Source organism: Botrytis sinoallii (assembly GCF_014898435.1).
Source record: "Botrytis sinoallii strain Bc 23 chromosome Unknown BSIN_001, whole genome shotgun sequence".
Classification (NCBI taxonomy): Eukaryota; Fungi; Ascomycota; class Leotiomycetes; order Helotiales; family Sclerotiniaceae; genus Botrytis; species Botrytis sinoallii.
In genome coordinates, this window is record NW_024066028.1 from 4,138,911 (window position 1) to 4,161,280 (window position 22,370).

General features: G+C 42.0%; 8 protein-coding genes across 8 annotated transcripts; 4 read left to right on the plus strand and 4 right to left on the minus strand.

Moving 5' to 3' along the window:
* Nucleotides 1–34: 34 nt before the first annotated feature.
* On the minus strand, nucleotides 35–1,416 carry EAF02_000943 (uncharacterized protein; the record flags this gene model as incomplete). Its single annotated transcript, XM_038896991.1, has 8 exons — nucleotides 35–115; nucleotides 172–229; nucleotides 280–428; nucleotides 477–568; nucleotides 634–681; nucleotides 732–852; nucleotides 918–1,071; nucleotides 1,121–1,416. The coding sequence occupies 8 exons, from the start codon at nucleotides 1,414–1,416 to the stop codon at nucleotides 35–37; spliced, it is 999 nt and encodes a 332-aa protein (XP_038763850.1).
* Nucleotides 1,417–2,671: 1,255 nt separating this feature from the next.
* EAF02_000944 (uncharacterized protein) lies at nucleotides 2,672–3,910 on the plus strand (the record flags this gene model as incomplete). Its single annotated transcript, XM_038896992.1, has 1 exon — nucleotides 2,672–3,910. The coding sequence occupies one exon, from the start codon at nucleotides 2,672–2,674 to the stop codon at nucleotides 3,908–3,910; it is 1,239 nt and encodes a 412-aa protein (XP_038763851.1).
* A 1,589-nt stretch (nucleotides 3,911–5,499) lies between these two features.
* On the minus strand, nucleotides 5,500–6,762 carry EAF02_000945 (uncharacterized protein; the record flags this gene model as incomplete). The annotated part of the gene is made up of 3 exons (XM_038896993.1): nucleotides 5,500–5,515; nucleotides 5,569–6,093; nucleotides 6,143–6,762. The coding sequence occupies 3 exons, from the start codon at nucleotides 6,760–6,762 to the stop codon at nucleotides 5,500–5,502; spliced, it is 1,161 nt and encodes a 386-aa protein (XP_038763852.1).
* A 384-nt stretch (nucleotides 6,763–7,146) lies between these two features.
* On the plus strand, nucleotides 7,147–8,030 carry EAF02_000946 (uncharacterized protein; the record flags this gene model as incomplete). The annotated part of the gene is made up of 3 exons (XM_038896994.1): nucleotides 7,147–7,321; nucleotides 7,368–7,529; nucleotides 7,633–8,030. 3 exons carry the CDS (start codon nucleotides 7,147–7,149, stop codon nucleotides 8,028–8,030), a joined length of 735 nt encoding a protein of 244 aa, XP_038763853.1.
* Nucleotides 8,031–8,238: 208 nt separating this feature from the next.
* EAF02_000947 (uncharacterized protein) lies at nucleotides 8,239–8,963 on the minus strand (the record flags this gene model as incomplete). The annotated part of the gene is made up of 2 exons (XM_038896995.1): nucleotides 8,239–8,820; nucleotides 8,877–8,963. 2 exons carry the CDS (start codon nucleotides 8,961–8,963, stop codon nucleotides 8,239–8,241), a joined length of 669 nt encoding a protein of 222 aa, XP_038763854.1.
* Nucleotides 8,964–15,586: 6,623 nt separating this feature from the next.
* On the plus strand, nucleotides 15,587–17,389 carry EAF02_000948 (uncharacterized protein; the record flags this gene model as incomplete). The annotated part of the gene is made up of 6 exons (XM_038896996.1): nucleotides 15,587–15,762; nucleotides 15,813–15,869; nucleotides 15,928–16,147; nucleotides 16,197–16,357; nucleotides 16,410–16,744; nucleotides 16,800–17,389. 6 exons carry the CDS (start codon nucleotides 15,587–15,589, stop codon nucleotides 17,387–17,389), a joined length of 1,539 nt encoding a protein of 512 aa, XP_038763855.1.
* Nucleotides 17,390–19,077: 1,688 nt separating this feature from the next.
* EAF02_000949 (uncharacterized protein) lies at nucleotides 19,078–20,582 on the plus strand (the record flags this gene model as incomplete). Its single annotated transcript, XM_038896997.1, has 3 exons — nucleotides 19,078–19,282; nucleotides 19,335–19,876; nucleotides 20,406–20,582. 3 exons carry the CDS (start codon nucleotides 19,078–19,080, stop codon nucleotides 20,580–20,582), a joined length of 924 nt encoding a protein of 307 aa, XP_038763856.1.
* Nucleotides 20,583–21,050: 468 nt separating this feature from the next.
* On the minus strand, nucleotides 21,051–21,935 carry EAF02_000950 (uncharacterized protein; the record flags this gene model as incomplete). Its single annotated transcript, XM_038896998.1, has 1 exon — nucleotides 21,051–21,935. The coding sequence occupies one exon, from the start codon at nucleotides 21,933–21,935 to the stop codon at nucleotides 21,051–21,053; it is 885 nt and encodes a 294-aa protein (XP_038763857.1).
* Between the last annotated feature and the right edge of the window lie 435 nt (nucleotides 21,936–22,370).

Here is a 22,370-nt window from a genome sequence, read left to right on the forward strand (position 1 = left end):
CAATTATTTCAACCTTCTTTCTCAACACTTCAACTCAATATGAAGAATCAATCCAAGAAGCCCAGTTACTTCCCCACAATGTGGTCTTGCTGACTGTTCCAGTAGCAGCCGTTTCCTAGATCAATAGTAAGCATAATTTTCTAAATCCGTTCATATGTCTATTTTACTCACATAAACTCTCGCAGATGTGCTTGAGCCAGCTCCGGTATTGGCATATTCCATAAATATTCTAACTCATGTCAGCATTTTCCATCGAATAAAACTTGGGGTGAAACGTACGGTGTGGCATCAGCGGCAAGTGTAGTCCACCCCGCTGCGTTAACCACGTCTGTCAATACAGAGTTCTGGAAGATTACACGAGCAAGCGCTCGCCATGGTCGGCCGAGATAGACCTTTCCTGTCAGACTGAATCCGTCTGCTTGGGTGATCTACAAAAGTTTAGAGATTTCTTCGGGGCAAGAGTTGGAATTTCCTACGGTACTACTGTCAATAATATACCAAGAAGAATCAGTGGCAAGTGTCCTGGAACTTGCGGTGATTGCACCACCTCCGTTCGAAGCAATTGTACCTGTAAATGGGTTAGAACACTTTGCTGGCATCTATTTGATTGTTGCATTGTTCGAGATAACATACATTCACCGAACCAAGCAGCAGCATTTCCAAATATATAATCCACAGCCCCTTTTATAGTCAGCAATCTCCATCTGTATTCTTCCAGTATCAAACCTTACCTTCAATATAACAATTTGAGTAATATTGCTTGCCAGCTTTGGCATACAAAGTATCTTGGTAGCCAGTAAATGAGCATCCATAATATCCTTGTTGGTCTCCATTGGCGGTTACAGCAACGGCCTAGGAATGGTCATGTTAGTCAATTGTTCACTGCTAGAAAATGCAGCTTGAGTAAAATAGCGAACCTGAACTCCGGCTCCATAGGTATTTGCAAAGTTGATATTATAGGCCTTGAAATTGGCGCTTCTGATATTAACTGTAGAGCTAGCATCGAGGCCAATAGTTGTGGAATTAATGCCATGCGTAATTGTTACTGTGTTGCTTTTGTATGTCCCAGTGCTGGCACGAGTTAGTTGCTTGCCCCCCGAGATTGTCAAAGGGCTTTTACTTTGTGGTATATCCATAGACAGTGAGGTTTCCTCCGTAACTGATCGTCAATTGCTCGTTGTATGTTCCACTGTATATGAATATGCAAGCAGTAGTAGTCGACGACCCAAGCGCAGTCAAAGCAGCCCCAACTGTGCTATATTCGCCGGAGAGAGTACCACTCCCTCTCACTGTTAGGCATCCAGACGGTGGGCTAGTTCGGCCGGCTCTTTTGTGCAGTACTGCTGATGCATCTATGGAACCGACAAACAAGAAAATGGCAAGTAAGAAACTAGGGATGTATTTGAAAGCTGCCATGGTTTCAAAGATAGACTTTAACAGCAAACTGTGAAGTTGATTGATGAAAATTGAGAAGCGTGCTCTAGATGCAACAGTAACAGTACTTATTTATATATAATCTAGTTTTCCTAGATCTAGCCAAGAAATGAAGCTCGTTCAACTCCTCACCGCTCCAATTGAGATTTCAAATCTACCTCTCTGATTCCCTCAGGCGAAAATACTGTAAATGGATACATCCGCTGGTATATTCGCAGGGAATGGTACGGAAATATCATCAATGTGCTTATTTCGCGGGGAATCAATCCTCAATTTCCGTTTGAGTGGTAACGGAAACATCTCGAGAATCCACACGTCGGTACTTCATTTAAATATCAGGGTGAGAACAAGTCGCTCTCGGTATATTGAGGGGGCGATAGTGACCACGCACATGCCACATGACGGTCCTGTATTCAGGCTCAATTCATGACCCTGCAATTTACGCAACGTTTTTGCGGATCGTACGGAGGTTCAAAAGCATTTTTAACCTTCGTATCGCAGGAACATACGGAGATTGGAAGGGTAAATAATATAAATGCACCTAAATATATCCCCATGTCTAGCTCTTAAATCAATAGAATTATATTGCTGGTTGAAAAATTATATGGTGAATTCTAGGTGGTGGAAGTATTATAAAAGTCATGTTTTATTTATAATTTATTTAAAATCTCTAATTTCTTATTGAATTTTAATTCGAAATTCTATCTAGAATCTATTTAGAACTTATCAGAAACTTCAAATAACTCAAATACTAAAAAACTATCAGAATTGATAAAAAGCAAGTAAAAGCTTCAAAGATTGAATATTGGGGGGGAACAGCTCAATATCTATTCGAATCGCTCAAAGCAGCAGCAAAATCTATAAAACAGTAAGATTTTACGAGTATAAGTGGGGTTTACATTAATTACCCTTACAACCTTCGTAGTGAAGGGCGAGAAGGGGTATGAAACAGAAGGATTTAAACGCCTCGAAACAAACAAGTTGAGTTGATCCTTTCCTAAATTGTAACAGGAATAAGATGTCTATACGTGGAAATACTCCAGAAATGGACAATACCTTCAACTCCCTTCCTCTTCTTCGAGGGGTTGTTTTGTAATCATCAAGCAAATGTTTCCACATAGATTAATTCATTTAAGTGAACGAAAGTACCCGTTGAGCCATCCAAGACAGTCAGCCGTGAATATAAATTTGTGCTCTTCGAATTTGTTGTTCGATCTCTACCACTACATCTGCAACCATGCATCACAAATTTGAGCTTTTGGCTTTAGCAACATCGCTCTTCTTATCCGCCTATGCATCACCAACTGCAGTGAGGAACGAAGCGAACGGTGTCAGTCTTGCAAAACGTGCGACTTGCACTCCTGCTTCTGCTGGAAATTCCGGAACCGATGACGTTCCAGCCATTGCTGCCGCCATCTCATCATGTGGAAGTGGCGGAGTCATTCAATTCCGGCCGGGCGTACAGTATGCAATAAATAGTGTTGTCGACTTCAAGGGGTGTGCTGGGTGCACCCTCAATATCGAAGGCACACTCAAAGTCTCGGACGATTTGAACTTTTGGGATGGAAAACGAGCTATTTTCTATATGAATGGCATCAACAAAGCAACTATTCAATCCGTCACTGGAACCGGAGTGATAGATGGAAATGGGCAAGCAGCATACGATTATTTCGCTATCAACTCTTCATATGCTCGCCCAACATTACACTACATAACCGGGGCATCTTCCAATATCGCCATCAAGAACCTCAGGGTCAAGAATCCACCCAACGTCTTCTTTAGTGTTACTGGAGGTTCGAAAATGTCGGCATATTCTGACTTGACAATGACAGCAGCTTCGAAATCGACAACGGCTCCAAAAAATACAGACGGATTCGACGTTGGTGACTCGACATTTGTTTCATTAAACAACATCACAGTTACAAATCAAGATGATTGTGTAGCTTTTAAGCCTGGAGCAAACTACACAACTGTGAATACCATTACTTGTACTGGATCACATGGACTCTCGGTTGGTTCTCTTGGAAACAAAGCAGGCACAACCGATTCAGTAACAAACATATACGTCACTGGGGCAACGATGGTCAATTCTACCAAAGCCGTTGGCATCAAGCTGTATCCTGGGGGAAGCTCACACGGATCAGCAATCGTCAGCAACGTAACCTTCAATGATGTTACAGTAAAGAACAGTGATTGGGCAGCTCAAATCCAAAGTTGCTACAACGAAGACGCAACTTATTGTGCCAGCAGTCCCAGCACGGCCTCAGTCACAGACGTACATTTCACAAATTTTAAAGGAACGACAAGCTCAAAATATTCTCCAGATGTAGCGAATCTGGACTGCCCAAGGGGCGGAACATGTAATATTAATTTCTCATCTTGGTCTGTTGCTCCAGCATCTGGTTCTGCCACTTTTCTGTGCGCAAATGTTGATAAATCAACGGGCCTTACCTGTACTTCCGGTGCTTCGGGATAAGTGATAGTTTGTGTTTTTGAGTATTGACAATTTGTTGTACATATTTTGACAGGAATTCATGTCATGAATTATTTTCTTGCTGCTGAATACAGCTTTTCAGTACTGATCCCAGGTAGAGACAGTCATTTCTTTGAGGCCATACTTAGCTTATATATATTGTTTTCATTCTGGACCTATAATTGAACTTGAGTATGCTTGTGAGTGAGCCGCGTAGTGAGAACTATAATTATTAATGGATGAGATATCGATTCTGTGCTGCAAAAATTGAAACCGTTGAACTTTAAAGCCCGAGAGTTTTAAGCTGAACCAGAGTAGATCACGTCAACCGTCCAACGCCTAAGATTGAAGTATCTATCCTGACTGAAAATCAAAACCGTGCCCAAATCTGAACCTACACAGCAGCGATGCCATCACCGTATTCTATGCATCATGGACATACATGATTCCAACACCTGAGCTACAGCCTCGGCGGGTGCCAATCTGAAACGTGATCCCACCCTCCAAGTAGCTACTCCAGATATCAAGAGAAACTTGCACACATCGAACTCATGACCATCTGGCCTATCCCTCGGTACTTATGCCAATATTTCTGCTCCCATGTGCATCTGCACAATAATTTTGATACCATGAATTCTTGTCGGTACTGCGATTTCTCCCCTTATAACTTCCTCCTTCATGCTTCAATGCTTAAGAGGAGCCTAAACGTTCGGAAAAGAATGAAAACTTTAAGGGAAAGCATACTAAACCGATGGGATTCCCTCGAGAGTGAAGTGTGCCCTGATCCTTTGAGGTAGGCGATGGTACAGATCGGTTCTCAAAGGCGAGGGTAATGTAAGAAGTTACTCAAGAGAGACACAATATCCTTAGTCGCTTTCATTAATTACCTATTTTTAATGTCACATTAGGCCATTGACATCAAACAGCCTCATATGCTGTATCGTAGATGTTCCCTGGTCCAGGGTTATTTTTACCGGCCCTAGAGTCATCTTAGTTTCGTATGCCACTCGTGATACTTCTCTGTAGCTTCATCGAGCTGCGTTAAAATTCTGAATTTTGACGGTTCTTTGTGGACAGATTTCTGGTAACCAGTAACAAAGCCAATCGCCCTGCTTGACAAAGTCTAGAATTCAACAATTGGTCTGATTCGAAACTTGTTCGTGCTGAGTCTGGTGTTGATTGGCTCGTTCCAGTGAAAGACTGATACCTCTGAGAGAATTACGGCAGTGACTGGAAATAAAGTATTTGCATCCAGTTATAATTTCATCATAATTCGAGTTCGGCGAGAGTTAGTCAAGATGGCATGATACAAAAGACTCGAAAAGATCATGAAGCAGATGAGTAAATGCAGTAATAACACAAGGCGAAGTGGGCAAACAACGACCAGAGAATTAGTTCTTGCCTATTACATTTTGTTTACGGTAAGTAAAATAGGATGTGTGTTGAGCAAAAACATAGTTTCGATGTCATGAAGCTTTTGTAAATCTCAGTTAATATCACTTTTCCGCGGCACAATGAGACAGGAATAGCAAGAAAATCCACTCGAATAAGCAGACATCATTTGACTGAAACGATGTATCCAGTTGGCATCCCTAAGTCTCATTACTACTGCAAAATTAATACGAGTTTTGGAAGCTACAAAGTGACTATGAACAACTCACAGTTCAGTCTTTCTATCAGAAGTAGTGTCTCTCTTTGCCTGCTTTGCTTCCGCTTGTGCCTTCGATGGAAAATGTCCCTCCAGATCCATCCATTCAGCAACAAACGCTGTTAGCATTTTGGCCCAATCCTCTACTGTACGCATGTCTAAATGCTCCCCGTCATCCTCAATATGATGCCAAACGCTCGGGAATGGGTTAGGTATCATGTGTAAAATTTCCACACCACGGGCCATAAAAGGTATATGATCATCCTGTACACCACCAAAACCAGAAAAGGCAGTCCGACTGACATCGGGAAGGAAATGTTGTTCGGCTTTTGTTTGAGCTATCCCAAGCCATCGTAAACGATTTTCGATGGTAGCAAGACTTTTGTATGCCCAATGTGTAGTTTCGAAATATGAAGGAATGCTTGGATTTTCGTGCCCAAGAAGATCAAGAAGAAGGAATAAGCTAATCGAGTCCAATGGATTTTTGTAACTCGACATAGCTGCATGAGCTGTCGCTTCCCATGTTTCCGCCAATGCCCTGAATGAGTTAGTTTGCGATTTGTGCGGATTGGGAAAAAATCACTCACCTTGCGCCATAAAGAGAATCATCATTAGTCCAGCTCAGGAATGCTTCTTCGCCGTCGAGGAAAAGTATTTGAACACCCTTTTCTTCCTCCAAACCAATATCACCCGCCGTTTTCATAGCCTCCCATTTATTCGTCAATGCCTGATCCACGCTTCTAGCTGCGTGCATAATCATCGCACACGGAGCTGCACTGTCAGTTGCGCCAATAAATCCTGTAGGGGTGAGTTTGCTATCGTAATGTGCAACCAAGGCCAATCTTCCAACATCTCCAGATTTCGCCCAAGGAGGATCGCGCGTTATAATAATATTAACAAATGGTACTTGTTTGTCACCGGTGACGGGAGTCTTCGAAGTCGAGTTTTGGAATTCAATTGTCCATTCCGGAAGATGCGTTGTAAAGAAATCAACGAAGTGTCTTTGAACAGTTTGGATTCCTGGGGTTCCTGGGACTCTAGGGATCAAAATCGGGGAAAGAATGGCCCCATTATGTATGTCAAAATCTGCGTCTGCAGATGGGAGACTATGGAATGTCTCATCGGATAAGGGAGTGTATGCCGTGACGTTGATACTCAAGATGCTGCAAATCAAGAAAGCGATTGTTCCGATGTATTGTGAAATCATTATACCGAGTGAAAAGGCGAGCGCCTCTTGTTTTTATCTGCAATATCTCCGCAATATCATACTTCCCCAAATGTTGTGTGAGCAAATACTATTCGTTCCTAAAGTCTAACGGTAATCTGTTACAATGATACCGAGATATGTAACCGCGGCTAAATATCGCGGCCCGTGGCGTCAAACGCGCTTGGCCATTGTATCAAATTATTTCTATGCTGTATCCATTTAAACAATATTTGAAATATTACACAGCTGCCAGATATTGAGATTCGATTTGACATTGGATCAGCTATTCGGCCACAAGCAGAATAATGATTGATTGATACTTCATTCCCAAATATATTTTCTTGACGACATTCTTTCCCCTCGCCATACCCGTGATCAATTGCAATGATAACATTGCTCGCACGATTAACGGCGCCCAGAGGGCTGGCTATCCAGAGACCCTTATCATGTCTTCGAACAGCTGGTTTCAGATACGCTAGTCAGATTACAAAAAATAAAATACCACGAGCAGCAACACCACAACCTGTACCAACACCACAATATGCAAGCAAAAGGCCCGGTCAGTACATCTGCCCCTTTGTGTTATTTAAACTAACTGTAAATAGCATATCCCGAACGTCTACTTATCTATCATTCTGGGACTGGAAGAACAGTGTTTCTTGGCTGCTTGAAAGTTACAACTATTTTCATATTTGTATTTTTTACTCTAGTTGTAGCGCCAGCACATTACTATGCGGAGGATGAACCTGAATGGGTGGCACCTGCTGGTAAGTTAATGCTAAGATTACGAATTCTGCGGAATTTAAATGAAGCAATGTCATCAAAGACTACCGAGTCCTTTTTTCTCTCAGAAACTAATATAATTCCAAGTTCTACTATCTGGAGCTGTTCCAGTGGTGTTCGTGGCATATATAACATCGCCATTTGTCAATTACATCCATCTCAGGCTGCCCAATTTCGCTCGTAATTCACGGGATCTATTGATGAGATACTCAAGGAACCCACCAAAAGATGCACAGGTCGATATCACTACGATGAACTTTGTAGGGAAACCAAGGGTGACTAGGCTCGAAATCTCCGAATTAAAAGCTGTAAAGCAAAGATTTGGCGTTGTGAATTTTTCTCGAGATACGAGAAAGATTAACGCGACGAGAAAATGGTGGATGCCAAAGGCTGTAAGAGTGTTTGGGGTTCATGGCGGAGCAGGAAGAGTAAGGGAAGGGGAAGCCTGGGAAAATGTTGCCATGAAAATACGAAAGGTCTCTTGATATTGGTAAAATCTTCAAGCGCCTCAACAAGAAAGCATCTGCACATGTAAAGAGATGATGTAAAAATTCAACGTTATTCTGCTATAAACTCATCGCACTATCCGAACCCGCTAAGCGCAATTTTAATTGTCAGCCCCGTATCACTTTGGTAGCGCTCCATGAAGAGGAGCCAGAAGTGCACCTAACTTTCGACTAGCGCATAGCCCACTTAACATCGTCTAGTCCATGGAACAACAACAACTTTAGGAATCTTGACTTCCGCAATCTCATGTTTAGTATGTGACTGAAATCCCCACTCAGCGAGCTGTTCACCGACGGCGGTATCATCATGAATGCGCTGAAAAAATGCGGTCATCGCATCTATACTTTTCTTTTCCATAGATTTTGTCCACGGCCTCCCTCCATGCCTGCTTCTACAATCTGCACAGAACTTTGGAAGGTATTGCGATGGATGATGTAGCATGAGGCGTATTTCCTCAAGTTGTGTGAAGACTTCTAATGCAACGCAATATGGCGTTTTTAGAGATTCGCCGATATCATGATGCCATTGCCAAGAGCGAACCTCCAACACTCTCACATCTTTGAAGCAATCTCTCTTCAGGAATCGATTGGCGATCAATGGAGCCATCCAATCAGAACGAGTACAACACATCATGTCGAAAATGTCTGTGTACAAAAAGTCGCGTGATGGATCGAAGCAAAGAGGTTTTACTTTGCCGTTGAAAGTGCCTTGTGTTTCTGGCGTCATCCAAACAAGTCGATAGTGTCTGAGTGTCTCCTCTCGACTTTGCTGATTGACATACAGTGTTATGGGCAAAGGAGCCGTGTGCTTGGCTCTGCATTTACATGAAGTGCAGTGAGGCTCCTTTTGGCGGCAGAAGCGATTGGGTCGTACTTCGACTCTTCGTGGAGGAGGAAAAGCGAATTTCCCATATCTTGATTTGTAGCTCCTTGATCAGGGATGGAAAATAGTGAAATGTTTCAAGCTTGTCGGTCTTTATAGGGTCCAGGATCTGAGCTACGATTTTGCCTTCTGGGTCAGGGAGATGTAAAGAGAAGATGGATAATGATGATATCATCAAATCTTGTTCTGAGGAGCGTATAATCTCTGCCACTAGTTTACAAACTTAGTCAGAGTCTTTGAAGCTCTGTCCACAATTTTGGGGAGAGACTAACTCGGTAGGTGAGCCTATAAGCTTTTAAGTTTTGAACTTATTTTGTGATTTCTCTGTTGAAAAGGGTTAAGATAAATTGGAAGAAGATTCGGGGAGGTTTGGAATGACTATATATTAATGAAGAACAGCCTGGGTCTGAACATTTTATATTCACTTTCCGAAATCAGCTCACGCTCTCCCAGCCTCAGGCTTCTCCGCTCCCAATTGTGGTGAGGTGCGGAGGCCATACTGCTTCGTGTCAATGTGGTATATTCTGTGATTCAACAATGCAAAAGAATCAAATCTTTGAGAGAGAAAGCAGGTATCAATCACAAGAAGCTTGCTAGGTACTTGTGCATATCAAAGTAGATCAGCAATTGTGAGAGCATCAAAACAAAGCTGGGAGTGTGAAGCTTTCCATGGACTCATACCCGATCTAACATAGTGTGAAAATAGCCCATTGAATCAAGCATTCTCAGCATACCTGCTGTCTCAATAACCTACTTCTAAATCAGAAAAAGAGACTCGGTTCCACACCCTTATGATGTCTCAGATGCTGAACAAGCAGAGCTGCCGGCCCTCTCGACATTTGAGCGTATTATTTTTTAATTTTCGTTTTGGTGCACCATAGGATTCTATTCATATGTAGTAGTATGAATATTCCTGTCTTCATCCGTCATAAGCCCTTGCTCTAAGCCAAAAACTGGCGTCTCGAATTTGTGGGCAGCGCTCTTCCGGACAAATTAACTCCTTACACTGACATTCTGTCATTTGGAGATCGATAGCAGGGTATGATCAACTTGAAGTACGCTTGGTCCGTATGGGTCAGTCCCTTTTATATTTGTTTGTTGGTTAGGTAGCTTGAGATATTGCAGAATCATCTATCGTGTAGCTTAGACAGTCCGCCCTGAAACTCGGGTAAATCAGTATGGACCAGTCACAACTCACATGTTCCAGTCCTTCTGACGGCGAGGAAGTTTCCTTTTTCTATGTATCAGCTTGTGAGTACCAACTAGGGATTGTATTCTCGCAGCTTGTTTATGAGCCAGCCCATTCCGCTTAGTTATTAGTACAGTCTGATCGTTCGAATTGCTCGTGTGCTCCCGTCAACTTTCTTCAGAGGCGTTAATGGCTTTGCTGGTTTCGGGCTTGAGTCTTTTGTCTCCTTCAAGCAGACTGCCACCTCCTGTATTCTCCTCGCATCCTTTGCCTTCCGCTTGCCCCTCATCTTTCTCCTGCACCCGCTACTTCTTTCATTCATTGCTTTTCTGTCTTTCCCCTTTCGCCCTTTACAGAACTTTTCCAGGCAAGCGAGTGGTAAGGCCAGGGTCAGGTTTCCTCATCAAGTAGTGTGCCTCGAAAGACTCTTTCCATAGCATCCATCGGCTTTCACCACTCTTTTCCTTCAATATTGACAAGTGTGGTTCATCACATCCATTCATCAATCTAGACTTCATGGCGTATCTCGTAGGGTCCCCGTAATTATTCGTCCGCTATCCGCAGGTACCTCCCGATTAATCAATGTCGATTCAGTGTTTACTTCCGATTAACATGTGTCTTCTGCGCATCTTTCGCATTCGTACAGATGGTCATGGTGACTTGTTAGAATACAATCAAATTCTGTAAGATTACTTACCAAGCATTCAATCTCTTTCATCAGCTAGAGCTGAAATAGAAGTTCATCATCGTTGTGAAGTATGACGAAATTTATTGAAGCTGATATATTTTTCGATTTTCTTCCAAGGGGGGAATCTAAAATAAACCGAACATAATATGGTATGTGCACTGAACCATGTGCAAGAAAATGTTAGGTTCCGTTTCCTTCAAGTGGCTGCAGCATTTTCTTCCCAAATCGTGGAAACGGTCAATATCAAGTGTCCCACGTCGTTCCATATATCGTTCAGGACCACAGCGCACTGTCTAGTACCTGCTATCTTAAGAGTATTATCGGGCAGTCCTGGCCATGCTTGTCTTACTTTCTCCTTTTGTGTTGTTGTCGCAATTGAGCATCCAGTTCAAGGTGATTTCTCCCAAGTTCTCATTGAGTCACATAAATCACTCTTCACATTTGTCGCAACAAGACGCAATCAAACCGGCCAAGGCCTATGAAGCTTATCTTCGCGTCTGCTAAGCACTACTATCGTGTTTGTTTGAAGTTCGACAAACCCCATCTTCGCCTTTATCGTGAAGCTGTTTCGACGCAGTTCAGCTGCATTTTTGTTACATTAGTCAATTTATGCTCCTCGGAATCCATATCTATCAATGTCGTATCTGAATTTATAGCGTCTATCGACTCCAGTTACTTCTTGTCGCAAAAGCCTGCTGATCAGACTTCATCTCAACTTGAGTCACACAAGTCGCACAAGTTGAAAATCTTCACAGCAATCTTGTATCTCCGTCTTTGTATCGATGTCACTCGCACAATCTCCGGGTGTTCAGTGTGTCCTCATAGATTGCCAAAGTCGCATTTCTACCCATCACGTAGTCCTACCTTCTGTCGTAAAGTTGTGTCGAAGCCGAACCTTTTTCCTTTCAACCCAAATTGTTGTAAAATACTGTGCAGGACATAAGTTTTGAAGAAAATGGCCGGACTCGTCGATGGTTGGCGTTTGATGATCACACTCAATATATTTTGTCGAGGTTAAACAAGATTTCAAGGGAAAGGTTTTCCAAGCTAATCAAGTTTAAGAGGTTGAAGGTGAATGGCGAAGCCGCGACCTCACAAACCCTAATCACGTGTGACCTTCTTCCAATCTGGCTTTCTTCTTTCACTTATATATCCTGAGACCAATAGATTTTCGAGCGCAAAGCTTAGGTCACTTTTTTCTCTTCTGTTTTCTTTTGCGCTCAACGAGAGCCAACCATTTCAAAAGACGCTAAAAAAAAGATCAAACATTCAGATATGCAACAAAACTTTCCAAATTCATGGAATGTACCCAATAGACTTACGAGCGCAAAGCCTAGGCTCTTCTATTCCTCTGCGCTCATCGAGAGCCAACCATTCCAAAAGCCGCTAACAAAAAGATCAAACCTTCAGATGTGCAACAAAAATCTACGGATTCTGGAATATATCCAATAGACTGACGAGCGCAAAGCTTTGGTCACTTTTTTCTCTTCCATTTCCCTTTGCGCTCAACGAGAGCCAACCATTCCAAGGGATGCTAAGAAAATTGTCAAACTTTCAGATATGCAACAAAATAGTACCCCGCATCTCATTTTTCCCATCATTCACCTTCTATGGCGCCATCCCGCCTTATGGAAGATTTGTTGCACGTCTAGAATCCCAAAACTTTACCTTAGAGGGCCAGAAAAAGTGCAGAAGGCGGAAAGGCGGCAGATACAAGACAGGGGGCTTCGGCATTTGCACTTAGCTCAAAACGCACCAGAGTTCTAGACCTCTGGCTTGGAATAACCGCAGATTACGATTTCCAAGAGACCAATAAACAAGCGAGCGCAAAGCTTGGGACACTTTGCGCTCGCCCAGTTATTGGTCCTTTTGAGATTTTGAGCTCTGAAACTTTGTCTTTTTTTGAGATATGCAACAAAACTTTTCAACGTCTCAAACCACCCAGTCAACCACGAGCGTCTCCAAACGTGCTGCTGGAAGTAGTGCGACGCTAGTTATAGCTCCCGCCGCTAGTCTGCGACTTCTCACCTTCAAATGTTTGCGCTCGTGAATCTATTGGGTCCTCAATGAGCATGACGTCAATTTCGATGTTCCTCAGATATGCAACAAAAGAATTCGATGGCAATATGATTCACCTTAAACGCACGTTCATAAACTTCAGACTACATCTATAAACTTGCGCTCGGCAGTCTATTGGCTCCCTAATTAGTATGACGTCAATTTCGATATCCCTCAGATGTGCAACAAAATGAAATGGTTGAGACGTAATTCACTCTAGCGCCACATTCAAAAGCTTCGAGAACCTTCGGATGATACTGATGTATGATAAGCTGTTTATGAGTGCCTTTAGTAATATCAATTTGTGCTTGCAAGGTCACTGGCTCATATGAATTCATCACATCAATTTCGACATTTCCCAGATCTACAACAAGGCCAATGAGTACAATAAGATTTACCCAAACAATACAGAACATGAACTCTCTAATTGGTTAGGAATTTAATGGGTAGTCTAAATACTTGTCGATACTCAAGCAAATCTTGTGCACTTTTCGACCTAAAGTATTTGACAATGCATTTCCCACATTCATCAATTTGTACTCTTTAGATCCCGGCGCACACTAAGCAGTCATAAAATAAGATTGCGCTTTTGTTTGAACATTTAAATCTGCGCGTTATCGAGTCTCCTCACTATGGAACTGTTCCCGCCACGTCCTCTTATTCTCCGAAAGTCGTGCATTTTTTCTAAACAAGTATTCTTCGGTGTGTTAAAACCGCGACCCTTCGGGTGAAAGAGTCGCATGGCTGTATATACACCGCTTACAAAAACAAATACTCGAATCATTGAATCCGCAGGGAAACAGTAAATCAAAGGGGTAATAATTACAGACGGAAGATTAGAATGAGGGATTGAAGGCATACGAAAGATGGGAAAATATTCAAAACACAGCTTATTGATAGGATCGGTACTAGCGACAATTTTATTGGAGAGGCATTACCGGGTTTTCCTTGGAAGAAGTTTTTATTAACGAAATCGGCGTCTTCTAGAGTCACTGGGCATTTCAAAGTCTATTTGTCCAGAAGGTTCCCGGTGCCGATCGTGGTATCTACGTGCTTTTCACTTATAGGTTGGCTAGTTCGGGTGACTGCTTTCATCATCACCATCTTGGGCCTGACATAGAAGAGCAATGGCAAGAATTTGAAGTCAAAATTCCAAGCTGTATATCAGAAAAGCAAACACCAGAATTCGTCAATTTACCGCTGAGCACTGGTGTGAATAGCAGATAGCCGAAATTCATCGGCAGTAGACAGAAAATACTTTACCTGCTTCAAGGAAGCCCTAGAGATACATACAAGTAGTTCTACCGCAGAATCGACATAGTCTATTCCGGGGGCAGTTGAAGATGTCGAAGAGAGCAAGGTCATGATGCTAGCATCAAGGATCGCAATATATGATGCAGTCGCCCATATTTTGTACAAGGTTATGTCTATCAACTTAGGAGACGCATCTTTTAGGAAGTACACTATCCAAGAAAGCTTTCACACATTCGTTTGCACAAGTCCAATTCGCAAAAACGTTGTGCTATCTCACCATTTCACTCAACTTTGGACGTATCCCTTCTATCGCCAAGAAATCTTTGCTAAAACGTTCACAGTCCTCAGTACATTTTAGCTAATATATCACTTGATTTTCTTGCTGTAATGCTGGATGTCTGGTGGTACTTTCCACGAGTTGTTATTTTATGTTGTCACATTGGGTTGTCGTCTGGATTAACCTTATCCTGCTTACTCAGCCCCACGCTCACTTGGCCCCACACGAAATGTGCACAGACCCCCATGAAATCAACCTCGAACATTTTCATCGAATGGATCATGGTATTACTACTACCGCATTCTGAGATTTCCTCACGTCGAGATTGCGACGATTTGACTAATAAGAGTGTACTACCGATTCTATCTAGGTTTACCTGCTAAATTATCGCTACCGGCCATAAATAAACCATCTATTCTGAAAAGTGCAATCCCATTTGAAGATTGGATCAATCCGAGACAGCCGCACCTCCCAACGCCTTCTGGAATGAGTGGAATGCCACCCTCAAAAACTTCTACTTGCCCGTATTGATAATGGTTGCAAACTTCTCGCGATTTCAACATAGTAAAGTCATGCAAGGGTCTCGATCATCTGATCTAAGATGCTTAATTATACTTCGAATCATTTTACTCGGCAATTGACTTTCATTTTGACAGCACGAAGCCAGGGGTTTCAATAGGTGTTGCATATTCCCGCCGTTCGACAATCTAAAATCTCACATCCAGAAATTAACCGCAGCAGAGTATAGTTTCACCGGCAATTTTCGTCCAAAATGCCCCACACATACTGTAGCATCGAGTTACAATACCCTGTACAAAGTTCAATGAAGTTTATGCAATGAGGGAACATTTTTGGCTATCGAGCTTTGCTTCCACTTCAACGGAGACATGGATCGTCAGGCATATAAACAAGCCTCAACTGTGGATTCCATCCTTCTATTTGCTATGAGTTGATTTGCTGAATTACCATCTTTTAGTATGTGACGGTCCTTCCCGTCTTTCGGCACATATGCGGACGAGGTTTGACCGCGACTTGGCACTTGCAGATGTTGGATCTCCGCCACATCTCGATTTCTTCCATTTCTTCAACGTGCAAGCTAGACTTCATCATCTAGTATCATATTCAAATTCAAGCTGGCTTGGACGATACCCATCTCTATCACTTGCTTGTTTGTGAGAGCGTCAACATGGCTTGGGGTGTGCTGGATGATTACAAATTGACGAAAGTTCCGGGAACCACTTTATTCAACAAAGAAGGCATCGATTTGGCAGATGGTGTTGAAGTCGATCCCAACATCAAAAAGTCTGGCTCAATTATTCTCATCCCTCAACCTAGTGATAGTGTAAATGATCCTCTGAACTGGTATTTGCCGATGAGACCCGGAACATCGTATATCACTAATTGAGTCCAAGGTCTTCAACTCGCAAAAATGTTATTATTTGGATCCTTTCGATCGCCTCTGGCTTACTGTATCGTATGTATACCTACTTACTCAGTAAACAGTAGAGTAATTCTAACAACACTTAGACTCGGTCCTATGGTTACTCCAGGATTTGGGGAAGTAGCTGCTACATATCATGTCAGCTTCAACGCTGTGTCAATAGCTTTGGTAGGGGTTTTGACTTTGGTTACGGGTACATTCACATTCTTCACTTCCGCTGCTGCGACAGTGTGGGGGAAACGACCTATGTTTATCATATCTATGGTTGTCCTGCTGATCACTTCAGTCTGGGGATTCTATGCCACTGTAAGCTCAATTTTTGTACAACCCCGAAAAGTCTTTAACATCAAGTCAGAGCCTCGTTTCCTTAACGGTGATGCGGGCAATTCAAGGTGCAGCTAGTGCTCCGGTAGAAACGCTGGTTACCTCCACAGTGTCCGATATCTTTTTCGTTCATCAACGAGGGCAAAAGCTGGCAGTATGGGGACTCGCTATTCTTACAGGTGCACTTTTAGGGTAAGTCATCTTGAATCTGCTTTTTAGGTGCTTTTAGACTCATCATTTTCAGTCAAGTCATTTCAGGGGTAATCATCGAAACTATGGGATTTTCGGCTTCTTTTGGAATCACCTCACTTTGCTACATAGTAATCATTCCTCTGGTATACTTCTTTGTTCCAGAGACCTCATACCAACGAAAAATACTTGAGCACACTCATATCTCGGAGAAAGAATCCACAATGGAGATTGAAATCCAGGAAATAGAGTCCAAGAAAACATTTGTTGAAACACTTTCTCTGTACAACGGTCGTGTCTCTGACGCAGGCTTTTGGAAAACCGCAATCAAACCTATTCCGCTTATCGTCTACCCCGCCGTTATTGTCAGCACCTTTGTTCATGCATCATGTAGGTCGGCACATACTTGAGCCCATGAATAGTGTATGCTAATCTTGTGCCTTAGTTCAAACATGGCTAATATCTTTCTCTCTCCTGTCCGTCAATATTTTCTCGGCTCCGCCTTACAATTTATCTTCATCACAAATTGGTCTTACAAATCTTCCCCAATTCTTCATGGGGATTGCCGCAACAATGTTGGCCGGTTGGACCGCGGATAAGATTGCTGCATTCATGTCTCGTCACAATAACGGTGTTTATGAGCCTGAGTTCCGCTTAACTCTGATGATACCAGCAGTCATTCTTTCTACAATAGGCTTTTTCGGCTTCGGTATCTCTGTAGAACGAGGACTACCTATCTATTGGCCCGTAGCATTCATGACGATCAATTCCTTAGCTGTACCCTTTGCGACTTCAGCAAGCTTCACATATGTGATTGATTGCCATCCCAAAGATGCAAACCAAGCATTTGTAACCATCAATTTCGTCAAGGCGATTATGGTGTTTGTCTCCAGCTCTTTTATTAATGGGTGGCTAGATACGGCTGGGGCAAAGAGCGTTTTTATTACTATCGGTTTAATCAATGCAGGTATTTGCATGCTGGCGGTGCCGATTTATGTTTACGGAAAGAGACTTCGAAGCTTGGTATGCGTTTAGTTCCCATCGTCCGATTTATTCTCCCTGCTAACAGGTTCATACAGATGCTAGAAGCTCATTGGCCAAGAAACTTTGAAAAATAAAAGTTAATTCATGATTATTTCATAACAGGATTCGTGTTGTTTAATTCAAATACAATATATCGCGAAAGTCATTTATACTATCCTGCTTTTCGTCTCATGTATAGTCCTACATACGGACTTTGCAACTCAAAATGTCTTTTCAAAAGATTTTAAAGACTTTAAAGATTTCAAATATTTCAAAGATTAAATAGTGAATATAAAATTCAAAAATTATCTTGAATTGAAAAATCCATGTGAAGTGCTGTACGGTTCATAGGAAATTTGACTATTAAAGTGTACTTCTCCGAAATTGATAATTGTAGCACCAGTATAGTAAAAGTAGCTGATGTTTATTAGTGTTTTCATCTATTTGACTATCAGACAGTGCCAAGTCAATTGAGAACAACTCCCTGAAGCGTAGGATGTGATGTTACGCATTGAAGTTGTGTGGCGACTTTGTTTTAAAGTTAGGATGTGGGGAAGATGGGATGAAAATCGATATTTTGGTGGGTCCACGAGTAGTTGTGCAAAACTCAAAACTACAATCCATTGCTCATGATGACAGGAGATTTTACAAAGTCCTGTTCTTTCTTTCGTTGCCTGGAAACCCTTCATGTTTAGTATCATCGATGCGTATGGCAATTTGGAGATGAGATGGCGACCAGTCTTTGCATTATCTAGTACATCCCCATCCCGGCTTTGAGAATGGCCCAGAAATACGCGAGATAACTTATGTATTTATCAAAGCCTTTTTAGATCTCTTACCTACTAGGTACCTCTGAGGATAGATACAAGTCAAGAATGAAACGTCATCGTCATGAAATCTGTTGATTCTGTACACAGACAACACAGACCATGACGAGTATTCAGATCCATAAGCATCATATTGTGCATTAATCTGTTCCGAGGCAATGATAAAACTCAAAGCAGATACACAAACATTTTATACAAAGCATATCTAGCTCCATAGCATCGATGTTTCTTACCGATCACCAATCCAAAGCCTCCATCCATATTCTAAAGAAGCTCTTCAAAATCTTTGTACAATTTCCCCATGGAAGATCAGAAAATGAAGAATAAGACAGTAATGTTCAAGTTGAGCAATAGCACCGCCGATGGCATTATAGCTGCTCCAATCTGCCTTTACGCTCTGGTATCTGTGAAAGGGTGGCGAAGCACCATTTTGTTGTGGTCGTGTTGGTACTAGAAGAAGATGGCATGTAATTTTCCACAGGAATTTATTCGCCGGCTTGGAGACCCGGTGTAATATTCTAGTCAGACTGTGGTATGAACTGAGGTTCATGCGTTGAGGTTCTGACGTCTTTGCTGAATTCAAAGTTCGAGTTGTAGATTTTGAATTGTTAGATGGGGAAGTTGCGACGATAACTTCAAAGTCCATCTCTACACCTGCCTCGTTGTCATTTGACCGCCCTTGAGGTAGGATCTTTGCGATTCTCATCTCGAATCACCACTCCTCGAAGACACAGCCAAGATACAGATCAACATAGCCCTCCCACGCTTTGAGAATCTATCCCTCTCATCAGATCCAAGTTAGAAATCATTTTCATTTGTCAAAATATCATTGATCATTGAAAGAAGGTTCTCAAGACCCGATATCACATCACCATGAAAACCCAAGACAACCACAAAGATGAAGCCCATATTCCGATGAGATTCCGCATCTTGATCTACGCATTAGAAAGAGGAGCCACGCAGATTGCATTCATGCAGGCTTACAACGAAATACTTTCCACCGTCGAGGAAACAGAGTACGACTTATCACCAGAGATGCGCCAATCAATGGTAGAGCGCCAAGTCTGGACGAAGTTTTGTACGCAATCCAACTATTGCAATTTATGGAATGTATCTGATAAATCATACAGTCCCTGACGAGAATTCTCCGCCATCACTTGAATTTCCAGTCGCAGAGGGATATTTCGATCCGCCAGTCTCCCGAAGAGCAGTTGAACAATACCGGATCTGGCAAATGAGTTATCTCGATAGTTGCCATAACCAAAGGAGCGATAGCAAGCCGCAGTACAATAAGATGCAGCAGAGTGGGAGTATTCGTCCAATCCCTGATATTAGGTGTGAAGATTGCCAGCTTCGCCACTCCATTAATGATCTGATTGACGGCGAAGTCAGAGGATGCCAGCTTGGTCGGAATATACAATCACAACCATATGCATCATCTCAGAGCTCTACCCTTCAAGATTTACAACAGCCTGTCGATACCAACATTGTTAGGGATGCTAAACCCAGCTTTGCAGTATCGATCTCTCCAGTAATGCAGCCTGAAGCGAGAGTAGACGCTGGTACGGAAATTATGAGAAATAACTCGACTAGGCTTTTTGAACACATGACCCCGACATCTGAGGAGAATGTACACTCAAACCTACCACAAAGCGCACGAACATATGAAGGAGTAATGCATAATAGCTGTGAGGATTCATAATAAGTCCACTAAATCACTTATTAATATCTTACTAAATAAGAGATATCTTGATGACTAATACACATATAATATGATCTTATATTATAAAATCATATTATCATATAGTTGTATAATAGTATCTCTTATCAAATTGATTTATAATGGAATAGAATGAAATGGAACTAGATGGAAGTATACAGGAAATATCGCTAAATTGATTGGTTGTACTTTCTTTTTATTATCTAAAATGATTCTATAAGATACGATTTAAATCGATCTTATTTATAAGCATAGAATATACTGGAATTTCATTATAAACTATATAAACCTAGAATATTCTTTAAAGAAAATCTAGGAAAAAGCAAGCAATTCATCTCAACTCAGCCTAGCTCTTCTAAATTGACTTCAATTCAACTCTTATTCTATATATTCGATTTATCCCTCAAGCTTAAACTGACTAGATCTTCCACTATCATTATAATAATACTATTCCTTATTATTATAAAAGCTAACCTCCAAGAATAGCGAAATCATACCAATAGGAGATCTCGCCATGGATGACTTGACCATCATTCTAAGAGTCGATGAAGGCGGAGCGAGTATGCCCAATCAGTCAATTAGGCCCTCGAGATCCACATCTTCGATGATTGACCATTTCAATCAACAACTCAACGAAACAGAAACACCAAGTTCTTAAGTCGATCTGTTTAATGGTGAAATGTTACCGGTTTGAAGTGTGTTGTTCGACTTGTTTGGACGCACGTACTCCGGAATTGAATCAAGTCCTTCAGTTGAGAGATCCTGTAGATCGGCAATCTATATGAGTTCAGTCTGGAGAGTTTGAAGAATCTTTTGGAGGGGAAAAGTATTAATATAGCAAGGGGTGGATCCAACAAATCGAGAAAGAATAATAGGATAGTGAGATGGGTTTCCGCTTTCATAATGGTTCCCTTCAATTGCTTGAGCAAAGATCAACGGAATTGTGTTCTGACAATATTCATGAGGTTCAATCAATCACGAAAACCAGTCTGCCAAGGAAAGCGCAGAGATAATATCACACTGTTACTTAATCGTAAATTTGGGTGTATAATTACATTAGAATCAAGTTATACTGAGTAGTCTACCAATAGACAGTCCAATTTCTCTTCACCACTCAACCTGTATCTTAACAGCTCAAATCATACTTGAGGTTACCATTTCCATCTACAACACCGAACGATGGGACGGCATCAAAGTCCTGAAGAGAGTACCAGAAAGTGTGTCCTTGGTTGAATGCCTCGCAAGCAACATTCTTCCAGTAAGTACGAGCATTGTCAACCGATGCAATAGCCGCATTCTCCTGAGCACCTGCAGTAGGCCATCCACTCTCGGTAACCCAAACCCAAGCACCACTTTGAGCATTCTGAACAGTCGTGCGGACTTGGTTTACAGAGTCCCAGAATAGTTGAGAGCCCTGACTGATATCGTTGTTTTGCGTGTTTTGGAAATAGGGGTAACCATCTAATCCGATGAAGTCACATGCTTTGATAACATCGACGTTTCTTCCATCAGCCCACATGGTCCATGTATCAACATGTCCAACTTGTACTGCGCTACTGTATCCGGCAACGGTGCTCAACATTCCTCTAACGTCATAGATCTGTTGTGCGAGTGTAGAAGCGGTAGTATCTCCTCTGTACAAATCTTCCGAGCCGACAGATACTGCAACGACCCAATCGAAACCATAGGTCTGAACGGCGTGCAACAAAGCTTGTTTCTCGGCATCGTAATGAGCGGCATCCTCGGTCCAAACGCCCAAGAGAACTTTTCCACCGGTGGCAATAGCAGCTGGGGCAACGTTGGCAATGGTGTTACAATCCGAGGATGCGTAGACTCTCAAACTGTCGAATCCACCGGGGAATGATTGAATGAGACGGAAATCGTTTTCCCAATCAGCTTGGGTCTTGCAAGCACCGTTTCCGAGGGTAGCTTGGGAGTTGAAACCTTTCCAGTATGCGTTTGCGCCGGTGAGGGTGCTCGCAAGTGCGAGGGCAATAGATGTTGACTTCATGATGATGATATGAATAGAGATTAATTTAAACGATTGTATAGAGTGCAATGAAGAACTCTGAGTATGTGAAGTGAGAGGTAGATTATATAATAGAGATTGAGACAAAATAGAAAGAGGCAAGAAGGGAAAACAAGAGATACTTATTCAATTGCCAAGAACGACCGTCACCACATTTACGAGTCCCTGACCTCTTGCATACCTAGTAAATACTTACTTGCATATGAAGTGTTTTTTTCCCTCGTATCTTCGATGTCGTGTAAACATCGGACTGGGTTATCCAGTGTATTCGTATTCAACGTCATTTGTTTATGTTGCCTTGTATAAGTAAAATGGAGAATCTTTTCTAGAAGATCAGCAATTTATGCTTGTAAGACCAGCTTGGCGTTACTATATATAGCTTCAATAACCAATTGGACAATCTGACAGCTGTGGAAA